Source organism: Rhincodon typus, chromosome 8 (genome assembly GCF_021869965.1).
Source record: "Rhincodon typus isolate 14 chromosome 8, sRhiTyp1.1, whole genome shotgun sequence".
NCBI classification, from domain to species: Eukaryota; Metazoa; Chordata; class Chondrichthyes; order Orectolobiformes; family Rhincodontidae; genus Rhincodon; species Rhincodon typus.
Window position 1 is genome coordinate 30,798,019 of NC_063339.1, and position 25,381 is coordinate 30,823,399.

General features: G+C 40.8%; 1 protein-coding gene across 1 annotated transcript in view; it reads right to left on the reverse strand.

Moving 5' to 3' along the window:
• The window catches only part of mdga2a (MAM domain containing glycosylphosphatidylinositol anchor 2a), a 570,544-nt gene that overhangs the window by 99,431 nt on the left and 445,732 nt on the right, over positions 1–25,381 (reverse strand). Inside the window, exon 13 of the mRNA XM_048600082.1 lies at positions 18,015–18,170. Within this exon, the coding sequence (XP_048456039.1) occupies positions 18,015–18,170 (156 nt within the window). The remainder of the gene's footprint in view (positions 1–18,014; positions 18,171–25,381) is intronic.

Here is a 25,381-nt window from a genome sequence, read left to right on the forward strand (position 1 = left end):
GGGATTAAAAGATTAATGGATATGAATGACTCCAAAGAGATATGGTGATCCACAGGAAAATGGCATTGAAGAACTAAGCCATGAATGGTGGACAATGCATGAGAGTTGAATATCCTGCTTCTGCTCCTATGTCTGTAAATTTGCAATGTGACCTACATGTTCCTTTACCTACGTGCAACAATAAAAGTTTTCTCTAATATTTCAGTTATCAGTGGTCTACCCAGTATGACATGTTTTTAGATATTTAGAGGATCACAGGTTTGATAGCTGCTGCATAGACACATACATACACCAATTTTCCACAGTCTCTATTTGAACATTGATACTTCCAATCTGGAGACAGTGGACAATTTCAAGCACCTTGACTTGATGATAAACGCCAAGGTTACATGCAAGAATGAACTTCAGGTTTGATTAGTTATGCCAAGAAGCATGAGTTTTGACATAAAAAGCATCTGGAAGCCCAAAAATACCAGTGGAACACTTGAAAAGTTTAGTATGGTCACTAGTGTGAAGTATTGCACTCTATGAATGTAAGAGATGGACTTTGAAGAAAGAGTTTAAGAAGAGGGTAACAGCTTTTGAAATGTGCAGGTTGCTCAGAATCAGCTGATGGATAGAAAGACAAATGTGTGGGTAAGATCAAAATCAGAATCAAGAGAGTTCTTAAGAACAATGAGAGGCAGAAAAATAGCCAAATGTAGAAATTGGAAATAAACTCCAGACAGTCTTGACCAGGCAATAATTGAAGGAAAAATTAACATTATAAACAGGAGGAAAGAGAAAAGTTCAGATAGTTGATTAATATTGAGGCATGTACAAAGGGAGGTTTGAAGAAAGCTGAGGAGAAGTAAAACATTGCCAACAGGCCCACTAAGGTGATTGTGAAAACTACCGAAGTGACAAAGCATTGAACTTAGTTTAATGGAAAATCAAGTAAGTGCAGAATGGTCAATCAATTTACTCTTCCTAATAGTCCCTCTCATCGGTGAAAATTAAGATCTATTCATATTTGTTTGAACTATTTTCAAATTATCTCCAAAGGCTCGACAACTCTGTGCAATGGTAAGCAGAGCTGGAGATAATATTTTCCATGTGCCCTCTCTGACAGAGAGACATGAGGAAAAACTTTTTAAACGAGTGGTTAAGATCTGGGAGCGTGATTGAATGCAAATTGAATGGAGCCATTCAAAAGGGAGTTGGATTATTATCTGAAAAGGAAGAACATGAAGGATTACAAGAGGAAATTGGGGGAATGGCACTTGCTGTATTGCTCCTTCAGAGAACTGGTACAGACACAATGGGCAAAATAGGCTCCTGTGCTGTAAGAATTCTGTCATGTGCGTTTCATATCTCATTGATCCATTTATACAACTCAATATTTTATTTACCTTCACAGTAATTCCACACTGTGATAGCAACTTCAGTGTTAATGCTATAATTACATATTTTTCACCCATCTTACCTCAGAGTTTCTTTTTAACATTCATTTTTCATGAATTATACGAAGTGATTTATCTGTCCAGTTGATAAGTTCTGATGTACATCATACTCCATAATTTTATTATGTGGCCTTACGCATTCTACTCTTGATGATCTTATTGAAAGACTTTCTAAATATGAACAAAGTTGTAAGAGCTGATCCTCGGGGTATTCGTCTGGCTACAGATAACCAATTCAAATCGCCTGCAGCCGCCTATGCCTAAACTCTGTGTTTGCCTCCCTGGACATCTCTACCTCTTCTTTTTCTGCTTTAAGATGCTCCTTAAAACCTACCTCTTTCATCAAGCTCTTTATGCGGTTCAGTGTGAAATATCAATTGATAATGTTCTTATAAATGCATAGGAAAGTTAATAGCTCTGTTAAAGATATGATATAAATCTAATTAACTGTTCTTATTGCTTCAGTCATTAGCCACATTATTTAGCTAATACATTTGCTATTTCCTCCTTTGTCTTAACAATTTTTCCCTTAGCCTCACAGGTCTCTTGTGAGGTACTTTATGAAAATCTTTTGAAAATGATCAAACCCACTAACCACACAATCACAGGGCATCAATTTTGCATCAGAAAATTCTTGTAAACATGTCAGATATAACCTATCCTTTCTAAGTCTGTGCAAACCAAGAGTGACTACATTTGCTTTTGTTAAATGATTGAACACTGCTCAAGTCATTTCCTTTACAATAAATGTTGCTGCCACTTTTTCCTGGTTTTGATGTCAGGTTTATATTGATGTCTAAGTCAAAAGTGTAGATTATCGGGTAACACTAATAAGAACATAAGAACATAAGAACTAGGAGCAGGAGTAGGCCATCCGGCCCCTCGAGCCTGCCCCGCCATTTAATAAGATCATGGCTGATCTTATTGAGACTCAGCTCCACTTACCCGCCCACTCACCATAACCCTTAATTCCTTTACTGTTCAAAAATTTATCTAACCTTGCCTTAAAAACATTCAGCGAGGTAGCTTCAACCACTTCACTGGGCAGGGAATTCCACAGATTCACAACCCTTTGGGTGAAGAAGTTCCTCCTGACCTCAGTTCTACATCTGCTTCCCTTTATTTTGAGGCAATGCCCCCTAGTCCTAGTTTCACCTGCTAGCGGAAACAACCTCCCTGCCTCCACCTTATCTACTCCCTTCATAATCTTATATGTTTCTATAAGATCTTCCCTCATTCTTCTGAATTCTAATGAGTATAATCCCAGCCTACTCAGTCTCTCCTCATAATCCAACCCTGTCAACTCTGGAATCAACCGAGTGAATCTCCTCTGCACCCCCTCCAGTGCTAGTACATCTCTTCTCAAGTAAGGAGACCAAAACTGCACACAGTGCTCCAGGTGTGGCCTCACCAGGACCCTATACAGCTGCAGCATAGCCTCCCTGTTTTTAAACTCCATCCCTCGAGCAATGACAGACAAAATTCCATTTGCCTTTTTAATTACCTGCTGCACCTGCAATCCTACTTTTAGCGATTCATGCACAAGGACACCCAAGTCCCTCTGCACAGCAGCATGCTGCAATTTTTTACCATTTAAAACATAGTGCATTTTGCTGTTATTTCTACCAAAATAGATGACCTCACACTTATCAACATTGTACTCCATCTGCCGGGCCTTTGCCCACTCACTTAGACTATCTATATCCCTCTGTAGACTTTCATTGTCTTCTGCACACTTTGCTCTAACACTCACCTTAGTGTCATCTGCAAATTTTGACACACCACACTTAGTCCTCAACTCCAAATCATCTGTGTAAATTGTAAACAATTGCGGTCCCAACACTGATCCCTGAGGCACACCACTAGCCACTGACCGCCAACCAGAAAAACAGCCATTTACCCCTACTCTTTTCTTTCTACTGGTCAACCAATCCTCTATCCATGCCAATACATTACCTGTAATACCGTGCAACTTTATCTTATGTAGCAGCCTTTGGTGTGGCACCTTGTCAAACGCCATCTGGAAATCCAGATACACCACATCCACAGGTTCCCCATTGTCCACCATGCAAGTAATGTCCTCAAAGAATTCCACCAAATTAGTTAAACATGACCTACCCTTCATGAACCCATGCTGGGTGTTCCCAATGGGAGAATTTGTATCCAGATGTCTTGCTATTTCTTCCTTAATGATAGATTCAAGCATTTTCCCCACTACCGAAGTTAAGCTAACTGGCCTATAGTTACCTGCTTTTTGTCTACTTCCTTTTTTAAACGGTGGCGTCACATTGGCTGTTTTCCAATCTGCAGGAACCACCCCAGAGTCCAGTGAATTTTGGTAAATAATTACTAGTGCATTTGCTATTTCCCCCATCACCTCTTTTAGTACCCTGGGATGCATTTCATCAGGGCCAGGAGACTTGTCTACCTTTAGCCCCATTAGCTTGTCCAGCACTGCCTCCTTAGTGATAATGATAGTTTCTAGGTCCTCACCTGCCGTAACCTTCTTGCCATTAGTTTTTGGCATGTTATTTGTGTCTTCCACTGTGAAGACCGACATGAAATAACTGTTTAATTTTTCAGCTATTTCCTCATTCCCAGTTATTAAATTGGCCTTCTCATCCTCTAAAGGACCAATGTTTACCTTCGCCACTCTTTTATGATTTACACATTTATAGAAACTTTTGCTGCCTGTTTTTATATTCTGAGCTAGTTTACTCTCATAATCTATCTTACTTTGCTTTATAACTTTTTTTGTGGCTTTCTGTTGGCCTTTAAAGATTTCCCAGTCTACTAGTTTCCCACTACTCTTTGCTTTTTTGTATGTGTTTTTTTTCAATCTGATACTTTATTTCCTTAGACATCCATGGCTGGCTCTCTCTTTTCCTACAGTTCTTCCTTATCACTGGAATATACTTCTGCTGAGCACTGTGAAAAATCATTTTGAAAGTCCTCCACTGTTCCTCAATTGACCCACCATAAAGTTTTTGCTCCCATTCTACGAATGCTAACTCCTCCCTCATTATTTCATAGTCTCCTTTGTTTAAGCACAGGACATAGGTACTGGATTTAACCTTCTCACGCTCCATCTGTGTTTTAAATTCGACCATACTGTGATCGCTCCTTCCAAGTGGATCCCTAAGCCTGTGTATTTTGCTATTACTCTCACATTTAAAGAGAAATGTAAATCTTTAGATGCAGCACCTTGCACTGTTACTACTACACTTCTTTAAATATTTGAGGTTGCATTTTACCAGATCCTACAGCCCTATAGAGCCAAAGAGTCATTTGCATCAAAGTGAGATATCATTCAACCTATCAAGCCTGTTGGCTTTCCGTTCTATGGAACAGTCTAGTTTATCAATTTTCACTTACTCCAGTTAATGATTATTTCATGACCAAACACCAATTTGTCTAAGTGAAACCGGTAATGATTTCTTTATTTCAATTTTAATTTATACTAATGATTTTGAAAAAAACAGCCCTGTGGTTTATTTACATTTCTCTTTAAATGTGAGAGTAATAGCAAAATACACAGGCTTAGGGATCCACTTGGAAGGAGCGATCACAGTATGGTCGAATTTAAAACACAGATGGAGCGTGAGAAGGTTAAATCCAGTACCTATGTCCTGTGCTTAAACAAAGGAGACTATGAAATAATGAGGGAGGAGTTAGCATTCGTAGAATGGGAGCAAAAACTTTATGGTGGGTCAATTGAGGAACAGTGGAGGACTTTCAAAATAATTAACAAGTTATGAGGACAAATACCAGTAATTCTCCATCCTGAAGAAAGATTGTACTCTTAGCAACTTGAATAATTTTGTCAGGTTTCATTAATCAGCATTTTTTGATGAGGGATTACTCAATCAAACAAAAAGTGTGGAATAAAGATTACCACATAGATACAGTCAATTGTTCTAAAAACCCATCTGGTTCACAATTATCCTTTAGAGAAGGTAACTGACATCCTTACCAGGTCTGGCCTACATGTCACTTCAGACACACAGCAATGTGATTAGCACTTACCTGCTTTCTGGGCAGTGTGGGAGGTGCAATAAATGCTGGCCTAGCAAGCGATGTCCTCAAAGTGGGAATAAATTTTTAAAAAACAATTTCCTTTGAAAAAATGCCTGAAACCTAAAGTTCTGATGAAAGATAATTGATCTAAAATGTTACCTTTGTTTTTCTCTCTCAGGATGTTAATAAAAGAAATCACCCTAGTCCCACTCTCTTATCAGATAGAGATGGCTGGTGGCAGATTTAACCTGGGGATCACGTGTCTCAGGAGAGAAGCAAAATTGAGAAAGAACGACCTTCATGTAGACCTCAGTCGACACAGCACTGTTAGCATTTCTTTGCATCGCAAACCAGCCATTGAGCCAAAAGAGCTAATCAATTCCTGAAGTATGAATGTCGAAGCAGAAGTAAGTCATTCAGCCCCTTGAACCTGTCTTGCCATTCTAGAACATGGCTGATCATCTACATTGATGCGAAATTACTGTGCCATTCCCATAGCACTGATGTCATCAGGAACTTGAAATCTAACACTCTCTGGTTTAATATTAGTTAATGACTGAGCTTCCACAGCCCTCTACAGTAAAATTTCCCAAAGGATCATTACTCATTCCTCTTCATCTCAATCCTAAATGGTTTGTCTTTTATTCTAAGATGAAGTTCCCTGGTTCTGATTTCTACCTGTTAGCCAGTTATCAATCCATGCCAATAAATTTTTCAAATCCCATGCGCCTATTGAACCTTTACATGTTATTTTTATGTTTCTTTCTATTTTATATTCATATTCTATTCCCTCTGTTAGCCATTCCTTCGTCCTTCCTTGCTGAATATTAAAATTCTCCCTATTATCAGACTCACACTTATTAACCTTCTCCTTTGAACTAAGACTTTGTTCAACTTCCCTTGTTAGCTATGGTCCTTTCGTTTCCTCTGTTGAATGTTTTGCCATAAAGGAATGCATGTATTTTTGTTTGAAAACCAAGCATTAAATCTTTAAACACGAATCATTTCCTATCTAATGTCAAACCTTTCAATGCATTTTTCTAATCGATCACAGCCAAGTTCCTCCCCATAATTTCATAGTTATACTTATTTAGATTTAATTCAGATTGAACTACATCATTATTGTATAATATTATGTCTAAAATAATCTATGTCCTAGTTGGCTCCTCAACATATTACTTGATCTGCTATTTCTAGCATTCAATCTTTTTATTTCAGGATAAATAACTTGCAACTTCTTTTCAGGACAACAATTTAAGCCATCCTTCGATCTCGAACAATCAAACCATGTTTGCTTATTCTCTGATAAACTTCAGAACAGGTTACATGACCTCGACCATCTACCTTAAATTAAAGCTACAGTCACAAACTATAAATTGTAATAATTACATAAACAAGGTTCTCAGAACATAATTAAGTTTATTGTTGAGTATGTTTTCTGCCTTTGTATCCACACTTAACTACCAATTAGCATCATTCTGAAAATTATTACAAAGATAATTACATTTCACAGCATCTTGTTTTGCTGTAAGTGAATTAGCCATAGAGTCATACAGCACAGAAACAGACCCTTTGGTCCCTGCTGACCATAATTCCAAACTAAAGTAGTCCCACTGCCTGTGTTTGGCCTATATCCTTCCAAACATTTCATATCCAAATGACTTTTAAACATTGTAATTGCCCACATCCACCATTTTCTCTGGAAGTATCCACACACGAGCCACTTTCTGTGAAAAAAATGTTGTTCCTTATGTCTTTTGTAAATCTTTCTCCTCTCACCTTAAAAATATGTCCCCTGGTCTTGAAATCTCCAACCCTAGGGAAAAGACACCTGACATTCGCCTTATCTATACCCCGCATGATTTTATTAAGCTCTATAAAGTCACCCTTCAACCTCCTATGCTCCGGTGAAAGAAATCCAGCCTATCCAGTCTCTTGAGGTTGGTTGGCTCACCAAGCTGGTTTGTTGTTTTGCAGACGTTTCGTTACCATGCTTGGTAACATCCTCAGTGCAGCCTCCGATAAAGCGTCAGTGTGTTTTCCCGCCTGGTTTTTAAACTCTGGGGTCCGTTGAGATGGATTGCCTCACTTCTGGGTTTCCTTCGTAGTGGAATGTACATGGGGTCGAGTTCAATGTGTTTATTAATAGCATAAAAGGGCAACAACACACTGCAGCAACACGGAACTACGCCAAGATGAAGAAGAATACCTCTTCCAAGTGTTCAAGAATAATGGATATCCAAAGACATGCTATTAATAAATACATTGAACTCAACCCCATATACATATACTTCATCGGAGGCTGCACTGAGGATGTTACCAAGCATGGTAATGAAACGTCTGCAAAACAACAAACCAGCTCGGCGAGCCAACCAACCTCAACACCCACAACCCGAGCTACAGATCTACTCCATATCCAGTCTCTCCTTAAAAATCAAACCCTCCATTCCGGGCAACATCCTGGTAAATCTTTTCTGAAACCTCTCCAATTTAATGATATGCTTCCTCCAACAGGGTGATCAGAACTGTACACAGTATTCCAAGGAAGCTTCACCAACTTCCTGTCCAACCTCATGCCATCCAACCCTTTTGCAGGTTTTATAGATTCCAAGAATGAGAACACAGTCAAAATAAATGTGAATAGCTTGACATTCCAACAATGAAAATCCCTTTCTCTTGAAGAATATTTAACCTACAAGGCCTAGGATATAGGCACACCTTTAATAATGAGTACTTCACCTTTGGTTGCTTCAAAGAATTCCTACTGTATTTTATAAACAATCTTGCTGGACTTTTGAATACCCAAATCAGACAAACTTTATAATAATATGTGTTGGAAGTAAAAACAGAAAATTCTGGAAAAACTTATAGGTCATGCAGAATCTGTGAAGGGATGAAATGTCACCAACTCGAAGCGTTAACTCTATTTGTCTCTCCAGAGATGCTGCCAATCTGCTGAGAAATTCCAGCAATTTCTATTTCTACTTTAATTATCCAGCTTCTGCGGTATTTTGTTTTCTGCAGCATTATGGCTCATTTATAAGTGAATTAAACTAAATTAAGAAAAAAACTCATTACACAAATATGTACAATTTTTCAGGGCTGTTTTATTTAAGAAAGACTTTTAGATATATAGCAGTCATTGTCTGCAATCATTTTCATGGATAGTGATTAATTGGCAAATGTCTTCAGGTGCCAGATTTTGATTCATTAGAATTAGAATTAGAATGAGCTTTATTGTCACATGTATTCAAATTAGAGAAAATTTACAAGTCGCCACTTACGGCGCCATCTTAGATCAAAGGTACCTAGGTACAACTTCTTAAGTACAAAATTTTTGGGAGGGAGAGGATTTGGAAATATAAGTTCAGAATAACAATCCTTCCAACGCAGCAGACCCTGGTATGTAGCTTCCAGACCAAGCTTCACCTCGAGGCTGCAAGTCCAGGCTGAGGTCATGCCGGGCCGAGAGACCGCCACACCAGGCCGAGAGACCACCACGCCGGGCCGAGACACCGCCACGCCGGGCCGAGACACTGCCACGCTGGGCCGAGACACTGCCATGTCAGGCCGAGGGGATGCCAAACCAGACCGCTGAGAGGCCACCACGCTGGGACTGCGCTGAGGCTGAGAGCCCAAGTCTGCACTGAGGCCGGGAGTTCAGGACATCATCAAGAAGGAAGAGGGCAAAATAAGTCATGAAAGAGAAGTAAAAAAAGAGAAAAAAAAGTAATGAAATGGACAGTGTAGACGAGCTGTCACTTGAGATTCCGACTATAATTACGGAATAGAATGTTTTTTGATGAAATTATTGAGCAGCAATTGTGTAATCGTGATTCTTGATATGAATCCATGACCTTATCGTTCTCGATACGAATCCATGATCTCATTGTCCTTGTCTGAAAGGAACTGAGCTTGTCAGGCAATCTCAGAGGCACAGTAACTGTGATCGTCTTCAAGAAAGGAGACAGGTCCAACTAGAAATTATGGAGATATTTTCTGAATATTTACTATGGGAAAGGTCATTACAAGAACGCTCCTCAACCACCTCAATCCAGTGGCTCAAGAGTCTCATTATGGCTTTCAGCCATCAAGAGGCACAATGAACATGATTTTTAGTGCACAACAAATCCAAGAAAACTACAGGGAACAGCAGCAACCTCTGTACATGGCCTTCTTCATGTCCACTTCTTCCTCAACCGAGGATTCCCCAGCACCATTGTCTACAGGGCCCTCAACTGGGCCCAACCCATCTCCTGCACTTCCACCCTCACCCCATCTCTTCCCTCCTGCAACAACGAAAGGGTTCCCCTTGTCCTTACTTACCATCCCACCAGCATTCACATCCAGAAGATCATCAGACGCCATTTCTGCCACCTCCAGCAAGATGCCACCACCGGACACATATTCCTCTCCCCTTCTTTATCCTCCTTCTGGAGGGACTGTTCCCTCTGGGACACCCTGTCCACTCTTCCTTCACCCCCAATACCCCCCCTACAGCCCTACAGCACCTTCCCCTGAAACCGGCGAAGGTGCAACACCTGCCCATTTACCTCCTCCCTCCCCAGTATCCAAGGGCCCAAATATACCTTCCAGGTGAAGTAACAGGTATCTCGTGATGTTCAACGTTCCACAAACAGCTGCTCTCGCCTCATCCTGAGATCCACGCTCAGTGCCATGCGGCATCATATGCATACTCTCAACATTTCTCTCCAACAGCATCGTAACACACTGGCTCAGGGCTGCACCACTCCACAGTTCCACTTCATCCTCCGGCTCATTCATCGTGCTAACAAGCAACTTTTTTGTTTCCTTTCAGGCATCAAGGCCCACAATGTGCAACAACTCGAAGATACCCATGGCCCTTTGGAACCTTCCTCTCCTTCCTGCTGATTCCGTCCCCTCCCCCAAACCCCGCACCCCCCTGCCACCCCACCTCCTGTCGGCTATTCACCATCCCTCCTAACCTTTTGCTCTCTGACACTGAACGTTCTGTACTCAGCAAAGGCCTCAGCTTTATCCCCCGCATCCTCACCTGAACGAATTTCGGGCACGACATGACGTCGAACTCTTCTTCCGCCGTCTTCACCTCCGTGCTCATTTCTTTGGACAAGAGTCTGCTCCCTGTCCCACAGACCCTTTCGCTCAGTTCCAACACTCTCCCTCCACCTGGAACCCTCCCTCCGGCCTTTTACCTGCACTCGATCTGTTCATTGAGAACTGTTGATGTGATATTAGTCGCCTCAATTTCTCTGCCCTCCCCTCCCAAATCCAACCTAACTCCATCCAAACTGACTGCACTCCGTGCACTCAGATCTAACCCTGACTTTGTCATTAAGCCTGCCAATAAGGGTGGTGCTGTTGTAGTCTGGTGTACTGACCTCTACATGGCAGAAGCTGAGCGCCAGCTCTCAGATACCTCCTCCTATCTTCCTCTGGACCATGACCCCACCACATCAGGCCATTGTATCCACTACGGTAATTGATCTTATTTCATCTGGTGACCTCCCCCTCCCATTGCTTCCAAGTTGATAGTCCCCCAACCCTGCACAGCTTACTTCTACCTCCTTCCAACAATCCACAAACAGGGCTGTTCAGGCAGACCCATGGTTTCAGTCTGCTCCTGCCCCACAGAACTCATTTCTTCCTACCTTGACTCAGTCTTTTCTCCCCGGTACAATCCTGCCCACATACATCTGTGATTCCTCTGACGCTTTATGCTGGTTTCACAATTTCCAGTGCAGATTCCAGCCACCTCCTCTTTACCATGGACATGCCTTTACACGTCCATTCCCCACTAGGAGGGCCTTAGAGCTCTCTGCTTATTCCTGGAGCAAAGACCTGAATCAACCCCATCCATCACCATCCTCCTCTGCTTGGCCAAGCTCGTCCTCACCATCAACAACTTCTTTTTTAACTCCTCGCATTTTCTTCAGGTCAGAGGGTTGGCCATAGGTACCCACATGGGCCCCAGTTATGCCTGTCTCTTCATGGGGTACCTGGAACATTCCTTGTTCCAGTCCTATTCTGGCCTCCACCCACAACTCTTTCTTCGATATATCAATGCTGTCATCGGTGCTGCAAACCTCTCTCGTCCAGAATTGGAAAAGTTAATCGATTTTGCTTCCAATTTCCACCCTGCCCTCACTTTCACCTGGTCTATCTATGACTCCTTCCTTCTCTTCCTTGACATTTCTGTTTATATTTCTGGGGATACACTGGACACTAATATCCACTATAAACGCACTGATTCCCACAGCTACCTGGACTATACATTTTCACACCCCACTTCCTGTAAAGACTCTGTCCCATTCTCTCAGTTCCTCCGTCTCCATCGCATATGTTCAGATGAGGTTAACTTCGACAAGGGGGCGTCCGACATGTCCACCTTCTTCCTCATCTGAGGATTCCCCAGCACCGTTGTCGACAGGGCCCTCAACCGAGTCCGACCCATCTCTTGCACTTCCTCCCTCACCTCTTCTCTTCCCTCCCGCAACAGTGAAAGTATTGCCCTTGTCCTTACTTAGCATCCCACCAGCATCCACATCCAGATGATCATCAGACACCATTTCCACCACCTCCAGCGAGATGCCATCAACAGACTCATATTCCCCTCCCCTCCCTTGTCCTCATTCCACAGGGACCGTTCCCTCTGGGACACCCTGGTCCACTTTTCATTCACCCCCAACACCTCCCCACAGCCCCACGGCACCTTCCCCTGTAACCAGTGAAGGTGTAACACAGAACATCTAAGTTCTGCTCGCAAAGGAGACCCTGAGCTTCCAGGTGCCTGCCACTTTAACACACCACCCTGCTCTCTGGCCAACATCTCTGTCTCTGGCTTGCTGCAGTGTTCCAGAGAAGCTCAACGCAAGTTGGAAGAACAACACATCATTTTCCGCTTGGGGTCCCTGCAGCCCTCCGGACTCAATATTGAGTTCCATAATTTTAGGGCCTGAACTCTCCCAGGTCCTAGCCCCCTAGCCCACACACCAGGCCTTGTTATCACATTACCTGCCATTGCATATTACCTGTTGTTAGTCACTAACAGTCCCCATGAACAACTATTCACCGTCCCAGCCAAATTGTTATCAACTCCTTTGTCTCTTCTCTCTCTTTGGGATCTATCCTATCATTTACTCCCTACCCCACGCCCTCCCTATTTTCTGCATATAAGCCGACATTTTCCCAGCTACCATCAGTTCTGAGGAAAGGTCACCAGACCCGAAACATTAACTCTGACTTTTTCTTCACAGATACTGCCAGACCAGCTGAGATTTTCCAGCAACTTCTGTTTTTGATCCCGATTTACAGCATCCACAGTCCTTTTGGATTTTATCTCCTTGCTCTTGTACGTCATGTCCCATTAGGCCTGTGAGTTCCAGATACACCAAACCTCCAGGAACTTTTTTGCCTCAAATTTCCTCTAAACCTCCAACTCCTTACCTTAAAACTATGCCCCTTGGTTACTGAATGCTCTGCTAAGGGGAATGAATTATCCTCATCTGCTCTATCTATACCCCTCAGAACTTTGTACACCTCAACAGACCCCACCTCAGCCTTTTCTGCTCCCAAGGAAACAATCCCAACCTATCTTGTCTCCCCTCATAGCTGAAACACTCCAGCCCAAGGAACATCCTGGTGATTCTCTTCTGCACCTTCTCCAGTGTAATCTCCTCCTTGCTATAATATGGCAACCAGAAATATAGCACAAAATCTATGGAAATTTTAATGGTAGCATTTCTTCACCACATCTAAAAAGCTTTAAGAAACACTGTTTATGATTTCTACTATGGTGAGATGTTATTGATCCCTGGCAAAGTTGAGAGTACGTGCCACACATGTGGTGTCATTGGTGATTTTGGGTTTACTCTGCATCATTTATGGTGCTCAGAGGAGGAATGAATTGGAAAAGAGAGAATTAATCACAATATAAAAATTCAAAGATGATGTTGCCACCACTCATAACAAAGGTATATTGTTACTTATAATAACACTGCTGCATCTATTTGTTGAGGAATGATAAGTTATAAATAATTTGTACACGCTTGAAGGCTCAATTGGTAACTGCACTGCACAATGTGGAACTCAAGCCTAAAAGGTCACAAGTTTCATCCTTAGCCCATGCAGAGTTGGGGGAGGTCAATCAGAGTGTTAGTAGAGGCACTGTATTTGGTCGCAGTACTCATACCCCCTAACCAAATTGGTGCTCTCAATCTTAATTGAATAACTGACTTTGGAAAAGTACACGTGTGGAGGCTGGGTCAGAATTGGCTGTGATGCCTACCATTATCACACATGAGAAACAGCTACTTTGGCAAAGATTTGTGTAGTGATTGTAACAAGGTCAGCCAGGTGGACCTCATGGAATAGGAGTTCCCTAGCTCTGGGGCCGTTAATCTGGTCCAATCAGGGAGTCCTGACTGACAGATATCAACAGGAGTGTCAGATACCCTGTTCACTCAGACAACTGGCCCTGAGGGAGCTGGATCAGTGCCAAGAAATCTCCACATATATATAAAGGGTGACTTGGTGATGGGATACCAGCCTCTTTGAAAGACATCTGGTACCATGCCACTCAGCCAGGGCTCTCAAGTTAAGAGGGAAGGTAAATTTGAGGAAGAAAATATGGAAGCTGGAAGTTCCTGACAACAGCTCTGCCCCAATTCCTACTGGGCTTATCTACTTGGGCCAGGAATTGTTGGCCTTGTTTCTAATTAGGCATAGTTTTATTATCTAATCTGTAAATAGCTGTACTACTTATGACAATGTATACTTAACATCACTGCACTTGTCAATCAGCAAACAGAACCAAATGCTCATAAGTTCACAAAAGACTATCTAGGGAGTTCCTAATTTGCCCTTTCTTTTATTGTAGAAAGCATTAAAAGTACAGTATTATGATTACTTATACCAAGATGCTTGTAAATGATTATATTTCTGGTTATAAAGCCACCCATGTCCATTTGCAAACACATCATTTACAACAAGCAATTTTCTTCAAATGCAATCTCTGATATTCATTAGCTCTGAAAGCTTGCACAACGAATAACATGTGGTTAATGGGCATAACAGAGGCACCAACCTTTTCTTATTAAACATTCTACATAATCCCTTGCTGTGTTCAATGACTAAAGTGGTTTTAAAGAGTGATTCATAAGACTGGATTAGGTCAGCTTTGGTTCAGACTGACTTATTATTTAAAACTAAAGGTCAGGCAAGTGGGAATTGAAACTCTTTCAATCAGTCCATTTTCCTTCCCATCATGACAGCAAACATATGAGTTTAACTGTAAAACACTGCTATTTTCACTCCTACTATCTTAATTGCTACACAGTTGCATTTTTGACAAATAGATTTCACAAATTATATCTTTCTTATGATGCCTCAATTTCACCAATACACTAGATATGATGAAATTTGCAGCAGAATACTGATGTAACAGATATTTCTTTAGTTTATATGAAAGTCTCCATTACAAAACTCTGCTTTGGACATGAAATAATGTTCCATTATGATACAGAAAGTTCAGAATAAATATTTGTTAATTTCAAACAACACAGTTCCAGTTAAGCTACAAACAGCATTAGGGAAGTAAATCTAATTGTCTTCAGCAGTACGTGTGCAGGTAAGTATTCCCTTTTCTTGATTTTATATTATAAATAGGAGAAACTTTGTTGAGATTTCCATAAGAAATAATTTGAGAGCATGTTTGCTTTTCTTATACAGATTAAGATGCAAGGTAACCCTAATGCCACTAACCCCTAAGCAACACACTTTCCAATCCCACCACTCTCTGAATACAGTTTTTACAACCCTGCAGCCTCCTCACAGCCTCTGATCAATCCCTCTGTAAACTGATCTGTTGCCACCCTTAGCACACACCATCATAAACTTCAAGATTGCAACCCCCCTGCCCCCGCCATCACGGGTTTACACAGTCTTAGAGTCTTCACTGACTGACCCCCTGGCCAACTGGGAGCCTGTCAATTGATTAGGTTTGGCTTCTAGTCAGTGATCTGATTGGTGTGAGTTAAGTTAAAGTTTTGCTGCAAGTGAGGAAAGCTTGCTTTCCAGGTTCCCCATGGCCCATCTGCTCCAGGCAGGTGCAATGATTCAGTCCTGTCAATTTGCAGCATTGATTCATTGCAGCAAAACACCCATCAGGTGGGAAACCGGATGAAGTAGCAAAGCATTGGGACACAGAGTGGAGGGAGCACTTTAGGTCGTGTGAATTTGGTCAAAGCAGTGCAGTGAGTTGGACAGAGGAAAAGGAAAGGTAAGGGAAGGTAAAAAGACATCAAATCAGAATTAGGAAAGAGTTAATGCATCTGACCAAAGCTTTGTACAAAAGAGTAATTAGCTATGAAGAGTGGCTGGATAAGCCGAGGTTGTTTTCCTTGGTGCAGAGAAGGTTGGGTTTGGTTTGGTGGGGCGGTGGGGGGGGTGGTGTGTGATCTGACTGAGGTGTACAAGATTATGAGGGGCATGGACAGGTTGGATAGAAATCAGCTATTCCCCTTAGCTGAAGGATCAATAATTAAGGATCATAATGTTAAGGAGAAAAGCAGGACATTTAAAGGGGATTTGAAGAGAAATATTTTCACCCAGAAAGTGGTGGGGATGTGGAATGCACTGCCTGGGCAGGTAGTTGAGACAGGAAATCTCACAACCTTTAAAAAATACTTTCATGAGTACCTGAAGTGTCATACCTTTCAAAGTTGTAGGCCTAATGCTGGAAGATGGGTCTAGTGTAGGTTTAGTGGAGTTTTGGTTGTGCAGAGTTGCTGGGTTAAAGGGCTTCTTTTGTACTGTATGATTTTATGATTTGATGAGTAGTTTCGAGGCGGATATTGAAAGTAGGTATGACAAAGAGTTCAGGAAAGAATTCTAGTGCATCAGGACTGTAATGTTTCTAATGTTGATTCTAAACAGTGGGCTTGAGGGGTTATAGTAGACCATATGCAAAATAGAACTCCAACTCCAACCCAACTCCAATACTGTAAAACTGAAATGAAAATGGCAAAGAGCAGCTTTATGGTGGCCCAAAGAAGCACCTGCCATATTAAACATAAAAAAGAAATAGAAAAAGTAAACCATCAATTAAGCTAGTGTTTGCATGTTATTATATTTGTGCATAGAGTTCTCGTGAAAATTTCTGTAAATTTCTCCCTCATGCTGCTCATAGCTGCCTAGGGAAATATTGCTTCCCTGTTTGAAATGTTGTTTATGGATGCTCATTGTTCATATGCAAATTTGAATCTGAACACATAATTTACTTTTCAGTTGTCTGGATCTGCTGGACTAATGACAAGTTATTCCATTTTTTTTCAACACTTTCCTGAACTAATGAAATGTGGCACAAACGGTTTATAATTGTCTTCCAATTTTTTTTTGTAAGCATAATCAAGGTTCATTACACTATATTAATTCTGTTGATTTCTTCTTATGCTTTATGTTACCATGTCAACAAAAGAAGTCTTATATTTGCTGCTAAAATAACCATGAGGCTCATGGCATTTATGTAAATTGGTGCAAATGCCACAGCATCTTTAGGCATGCACAAATGCACAGTTAAAGTTGTAGATCCAAAAGTCACTGTCCAAGACACAAAACCTTTCAATTAAGGCTGGATTTCACTGGTTCATCATTTAAGACCATGAGGTTGCTATATTAGTATGGTAGGTTAGGGCTAAACTAACAACAGAAAGTAAAATCTTATACATTCGAGTATATGTGATGAGCGTTAATTGATGTCAGACAACAGAAAATTCAGTCATGCAAGTGTAACCTGATTTTGATGTTGAAAATTCACCGACTTAAATTTACATTTCCTCCTCAATTTCTGAACTGCTTATTTCCCAATCCTTTAAGATGATTCATTAAGAAGATATACTGTTACTTGCACTGTTCACAGATGCCCCTGACAGACTGTTCGGTTCCCAGTTTGTGCTGTTTGCAAATTGTAATGCAAAACATTTCCAAAATTTAAAGATGAGAGCAAGTCTAACAAATAGAATGGATCCTGTGACTGGAAATTGTAGCTATTCCTATTTTTCCCTACTGAAAATTGGATCCTGAATTTTTAAAGGTCAGTTTATAACTAAATGCAAAATGCATTGAATTTTTGAAATTATCCCTGATTTTGTTTTATAACTTGTAGACCATGTAAAAACAAAAGGCATTTGTTCTTAAAAAAATTTCAACCTATAAAGGATTGGATTTTACTCCAATGAAGTTCACAGCGTCTGCTAGAAACAGCATGGTACTCTGTAGGATCTCTGGGTTCATTTAGTTCGAGGTGTAACTACAATAATCCATTTTATCCAAGCAATTATTTTTGCCCACATTATGTATCCATTGTTAATGGTTAAGTTTCAGACAGATTGCATATCCTAGCTCGGAGCTGCTGTTGTATCAACCAAATAAAAGATCATGGGGTAAAATAGTGGCAGCGAAAGGAAATGGGATTATGTTACACGGAACTCTTTTAGAATTGTGAACTTACTTGTGCTTAGAGAGGGACTTTTTGGTAAATGGAAATTGCTACTTTACCTTGCTTGGAGCCACTTCGGTCAGCGCTGGGTCCAGTATTTGGAGTGTATTTTGGGTTCCGGGTTGAAGCACTTTGTCTCGTCCAGTCAAAATTATCAAGCCGATCTTGTGTGAACCCACAGATCTTCTCGTTTTCAAATGCACAGTTGAATTCTCCTGTTAACAAATACATGCAACTTCTAATCATTTTATTATAGCTGTGTTTATCATTACATATTTTGAATATATGATGGTCCAGCAACAGCTTAAAAATACTAGTAATTGGATGATAGAGGTATGATGTAATAATGTTTGTTATGATCCTGTTATAGCTGGAAAAGTCAGATCCAGATTGAAACCTAGATTGTTAGATCTTATTTTGTTTTATTTTGGTTTTAATAAATTGGTCTCTTGCTGAAACATATGGACACAATGTAGTGGATGCTGGCTTGACAATAAATAAGAAGTTTGTTAACAGAATAAACGTAGATAAAATAGAATAAACCAAACCTACTTATATCATGCATTGAAGGATTTTTTAACCAAGCAGGAAAAGTATAATCCCATTATTCTCAAAACACTCTCACAAATTGCAAAGAAAAATGACAGTTTTTGCATAGTATGCAAACACGACTCATGCATTACCCAAACAAGAATCTCTGTCTCTAACAGCCTAACAAGTGTAAGTCACTTGTGAGTTTAACTTATAAATTGGAACCGAAGGGATCATGTGGTGCAGTGATAGTGTTCCTACCCAGGAGCCCAGGTTCAAGTCCCACCTGCTCCAGAGGTGTGTACCACCATCTCTGAACAGCTTGATTAGAAAAAAAAGGTATAAATTAGAATTGCAGGGCTCTTGTGGTGCAGCAGTAGTGTCTCTACCCCTGTACCAGGAGGCCTAAATTCAAATCCTACCTACCCTGAGAGGTGTGTAACAACATCTCTGAACGGGTTGTTTAGGAAAGAAATATAAGGCGGAGCTGCAATTAACTTCTTCCTGAAATCACTACATTTTGTGACCAATGATATCATAAATTCAAGGTAATTAGACATTTTGACATACAAGATTACATTTGTTAACTGAATTCAATATAGATGAGTACAAAAAGTTGATAAAACAGCATTGGCCACATTAATGTTCCCCTACCATTTGATTGTACAACTTCATTTGCCACACTCTCCAAAAGGCAAAATAACTAACCCAGGAGGCAAAAGAAAAGAAAAGCAGTGACTAATCTGAAAAAAAGAATTCAGAAAAATTCCTCCTTGTCTGAATAAGGTCCCCACGGAAACGGCAAACGGTCCATATTTATCTATGACTCATCATTAGACATATTGCAGTCACAGAATTTACTCTCACTGTCATTGTCAAGCTGTGCTAATATCTTTGAGAACATAGGCTATAAAGAACCAGTTATTGATCAAGCTTAGTTAAAAACTAAACAATTAGTTGTAAACTTCCAAATATTCATATTGTTGTCATTTTCACCATGTAAAATATTCAGCTCAGTGGCACTGCATCACACCCTTCATCAGAGTCTCAACACATTGACTTCATAGAATTCACATTAACAAATCAACTCCAATGCATCATCAAAATACTCTGCTGGATCCATCAAGCAAAACGTACGACATGTCAACCCATTCAGGCCATTTATCTTTCAGTCACAGTTCATACACTTGGTGACTCTGTGGACTCCTGCCCTGTGTAGTCTTATGCACCAAATAGGTCAGATTCACCAAACTGCCAGAAACCTTGTTATCTCTAAGCAGGGCCAGCCTTAATGAATCTGACAAGATTGTTTTGGGGATTTCCATTGGCTGTCAGAATTTTCCATGTATCGTGAACCAATGGCAATAGTATGCATGTCAGACAGTATAAAAACAGTTTTCATAATGAGCAGGAATTAACATAACTTCAGAGGTGGAAGATCTTGGTTTGGTAAATTTGCTGCAGCTCATTGAGGATGTGATAACAGTTAGTTTAGATGACCTTGGTGAATTCTTGGATATGTCACTGGCAATGGAAAATCCATAGGTTTAGAGCTGGTGCTGTTACCACAATTTTACACTAAAAAAAAATACAATACAGGAGCAGGCTGTTCAGCCCCTCAGTCCTGCTCCGCCATTTAATATGATCATGGCTGATCATCCAAGTCAGGTCCCTGTTTCTGCTTTCTTCCAACATATATACTCAACATCATGTCTCATCCTTGCAAGCTACTAACCCTTCCTGCTCTCTGTACTTCCTACTCACTCACTGAGGACACTTTACAACCTCTCCTGGTCCTGCATCAGCACTAACTTTTTTTATTCATTCACTAGGTAGCATTTATTGCTCATCACTAATTGCCCAGGGGGCAGTTAAGGGTCAATCACATTGCTGTGGGTCTGGAGTCACATAGTAGGATGGCAGATTTCCTTGCCAGAAGGAAATTATTGAACCAGATGGGTATTTCTGACAATCAACAATGAATTCATGGCCACCGTTAGATCCTTAATTCAAGATATTTATTGAACTCAAAATCCACCACTTGCCGTGGCAGGATTCAAACCCAGGTTCCCAGAACATTATCCACTAATGCCACTAGGCCATTGCTTCCCATCTGCTCTTCCATCCATTGTCATCATACTCAGTGCCTCCTTATGTTTCATTAGAAACTATCTAGTGCACCTTCATGACAGATGCCTCCACACTATCCCAACTGTCAGCCCTGTAATCTTCACACTGGTTGCACTTGACCTGTAAGACTGACTATGGCACAATCCCCAGACTACACAGACACGGATCCTCACACTCTGCTGGGACTGAGCACCTGACATACCATGGGCAGGAATCTGAGCTGAAAAAGGCAACCTGTTTATTAAGAGCTTCCACCTCATTGAGTATTCAAGCAATCTTACAATCTGCTCTGAAAACTTTACTCACACTTTAGCAGTCCTGCCAATCCACAACATTCTAAAACAATCACCAACATTCCAAATGAGATAACCCATAATATTAAAAACATTAACCTGCTCATCTCACAATATTAGCAGATCTTTTATTTTAAAAGTTCCAATATTCAGACCCACATCTTAGTTAAACACTAATCAGTTCTTCTTTTGACCATACCCTGAATACCAAGATACATTGGAATCAGTACATTAGTTTTTGAGATTACTGTTTACGAATAGACAAACACATAGGTAAAAACATTACCTCTCCCAACTTCAGGAGTAGAGGTAATGCATTATGTAAATACATCCTTAATTGATGCATGTCACATTTTAAATCAACATCTTTTATTTTTAAAGTTATATCCTCTTTAATTTCAAATGAAGTTTGTATTATCATGTGCACTAAGAATAATTTTGACTCTAAATTTGTGTGAGTTTATAATCCTTGCAAATTAGGTGATAATGAAGCTTCGCATACATGATCCAACTTATTTGCGAGCTCAGTTCTGCATATTTTTGACTTAAACACATCAGTACCGAGTCTGTCAAACTGGAAATGGGCAATCAAATCAAGTTTACTACATTGACTTCTTGATCATCTTTGCAGGTAAATTGGCTACCCATGCTGGTACAAAATAACATATCAACAGCTAATTTTGCACACAGATCATTTTCATTCCCGTGAAATCATCGGGATATAAAATGGTAAAAGTGGAAAGCTGTTCCAGGGCTGGATTTTCAGAGCAGGTCAAGAATCCAAATCCCAGATGAATTCTGGTTTGTGACTCTGCAATGTGATTTTGAGAAGTAAATGGTCTAATTAGGTGCCCAATTAATGGTATCATGTAAATCCAGGAGGTGGGAGGTATTTGTCTCGAACCAGCTGCAAAAGCAGGTGGCAGCCATGATGAGGGCTGCCACTCATTGGCAGCTCCTTAAAAGAGGCCAGCAGTGTTGACACAGAGCAAAGTGACGATGAAGGTAAAATGCAGGTACTACACTTGACATGGGACAAGCTGGTCGACGAAACAACCGATTTTTACAAATAAAACAAATTTTTAGATGTCCCATCAAGGGAACCTGACAGCTAGGAACTAGTGTGTATCAAACTGTTTGGGTTTGCTGATTTGCCCTTTGAAAAGTCTAATGTCAATATTTGAATGGAGTCTACCAGGCTGTTAATTGGAACTGAATGGGTTCCTGGCTCCCTTAGCCCACTGGCAGCAGCTTGAATATTAGAGACTGTCCTTGAGGTGTCATGATTCAGAGACAACCTCCAAGACTTTAAAATCCCACCCAAAGTAGGTCCTAGCCTTGAAGATATTTGAAGCTCAGGTTTTAAGTACAGGTGCACCCATGCATTTACGGGGAGTCTCTCAGCCTGCCTGGAGAAACACTGGTACTCTAACCCAACCCTAGTCTGCCATTTGGAGGCAATTTCAGACAGTGGTGTCCAATGCCTCCAGGGACCCGGAGACTGACTGGACAATTTGAGTTGGCTTTCAACAATAGACTTCAATAGATCATCATCGGGGAGAATTGGCTAACTGCTACTTGCAGGTGAGTGACTCTATCGACTTGTCTCCACACAATCCTACCTCCAGGATAATGATTGGGGAGGGGTGGGGAGGTGAGGGGGGAGTTGAGACTGATACAGGAAACTGACAGGACAGCTTGCAGAGAGATGCTTTGCATTCACCCACCTCTATGCTAGCCCCATCAGGGCCCATACATTCAGTTTCCAAAGGTACACTGGTGACACTCAGCTCTACCTCTCACCCATCCACTGCCTCTGTGCTGCTGAATTACCTCACGGGCATCCAGTCTTGGGGGCTCCAGTTTCCTGCATTTCAACACGTAATCTAACTGCATTTATATCCTGACAGAATCTTCATATGTTTTCTGTTATTTCCTTTGCTCCGTGACTCCTCTTTTTTTATTGCAAAGAGGGTCTTCATCTATTTCCTTAATACGTCTTGTGGGCATCCCCATTAGAGTCCTTCCACTGCTAAAAATAACTCATCAATGTCAGGGGTTCGAAAACCCATGATTAGTAAGTCACCTCCTGTCTCCATAAAACCAGTGCAGCATTTGAAAGACAGAACAGTGATGGAATTACTCCACTTGCCTGGATGACTACAGCTCCAACAACATAAGAAACTCGACACCATGCGGAACAAAGCAGCCCACTTTACTGGCATCCCATCTGACACCAAGAACATTCATTTCCTTCACCACTAACGTACAGTGGCACTGGTACGTATCATCTAAAATATACACAGCTGATACTCACTAAGGCTCTTGGGTCGAACCTTCTAACCCTGAGAACTTTATCACCTAGAAATACAGGGGCAGAAGATATATTGGAATGACACCACCTGCAAGTTCACCTCAAAACCATGTACCATCTTGATGCTGAATTATGGCTGGCATCGTGTTTTCACTATTGCTGGGGCAAAATCCTGGAACTCCCCTCGACAGCATTGTGTGTATACCTACACCACATGGACTACAGCAGTTCAAGAAAGTGGTCCAGGGCAATTAAGGATGGGCAATAAACGCTGGTAAAGCCACATCCCATGAGTGGATTAGAAAAATCATACATGGACTGAAAAGTTCATTGTTATGATGTGAGACATTATTAATGTAGCTCTTTACTGATCTATTATTCACAGCTTATATTGGTCTGGCTAGTGTTAATAACTCGAAGACGTTCTTCTCATGAGAATACTGCAACACATTATCTTAAACTTGCATTAATAATGCTGTCATTGTACATAAAAAAAAACTTTGTACTCATTCTGATAGGCGTAGAACTCTGCCAATATCCGTTTAATTACATTTTAATTTAATATGAAGGAACAAATTATTACTGCATTTATTTGTACACTGTGAACATTAGGTTTTGTCCACATTAAATTGTTATTGAATAATATACTTTGTTATCACACCATGTCTTTAATGCATCAATGCACAAAGAAATTAAGTGGGTATTTTTCAATAAATACCCACTGGAAATATGAAATAAAAAGAAAGAGAAAGTGCCGGTAAGACACAGCAATTCCAGCAGCATTTGTGGAGAGGGAAGCAGAGCTAGTGTTTCAAGTCTGATATGACTTTTCTTTGGAAGAAGAACTATATCAGACTCAAAACATTAATTCTGTTTCTCTCTCCACAGATGCTGTCAGACCGAGTGAGTTTCTCCAGCACTTACTATGTTTTGGGACATTTGTAAAGTTCTGGAAGCGCAAAAATGAACTGTTCCAATGTTTAACAGGGATTTAATCAATTGTAACAATATTCTAATATATTGATACATCAGCAATTGAATGTCTCTTGTTCCTAATTGCTGATAATAGTATAAGAAAAATAGGAAGCGTAAGACCTCAGGCCCCTTGGCTCTGCTAATCATAGGAATCATGACTGAACTTCTCTCTCATCTACACCTTCTTACATTTCCACAGAGCTTTAGAGTCCTCTTGCATCCAAATTATTTATCAATCTCTTGACTCGAAAATACTCAATTATTCAAACTCTTTGGAACTCCAGGTAGGCATGAAGGTTCAGCAGGCGGTATAGAAGGCAAATGGTATATTGGCCTTCATTGTGAGAGGTTTTGAGTACAGGAGCAGGGATGCGTTGTTGCAGTTATACAGGGCCTTGGTGAGACCACACCTGGAATATTGTGTGCAGTTTTGGTCTCCTTTTCTGAGGAAGAATGCTCTTGCTCTAGAGGGAGTGCAGTGAAGGTTTACCAGGCTGATTCCGGGGATGGCAGGTCTGACGTATGAGGAGAGATTGGCTAGGTTGGGAATGTTTTCATTGGAGTTCAGATGAATGAAGGAGGGATCTCGTAGGGACCTATTAAATTCTAACAGGATTGGACAGGGTAGATGCAGGGAGGATGTTCCCGATGGTGGGTATGTCCAGAACATGGGTATGTCCACAGTCTGAAGATTTGAGATAGACCATTTAGGACAGAGATGAGGAGACATTTCTTCACCCAGAGAGTGGTGAGCCTGTGGAATTCACTATCACAGGAAGTAGTTGATGCCAAAACATTGAATGTATTCATGAGGTGATTAGATATAGTACTTGGGGTGAATGGGATCAAAGGTTATGGGGAGAAAGCAGGATTAGGCTATTGAGTTGGACAATCAGCCATGATCATGAAGAATGGTGCAGCAGGCTCGAAGGGCCAAATGTCCTCCTCCTGTTCCTATCTTCTATATTTCTATGTTTCTATGTTTCTCAGGAGATAGAGAATTCTGTAGATGTACAATCCTCTGCGTGAAGAGATTTCTCCTCAGTTCAAAGTTAACTGACCAGCCTCTTATTCTGACAATACAATTCTTATTTCTAGATTCCCCTCCAGATCTATCTTTCTTTCACCTTCAGTGCCACCAAACTATCCAAAGACTAGATTGTCTCTCATTCTTCCAAACTGT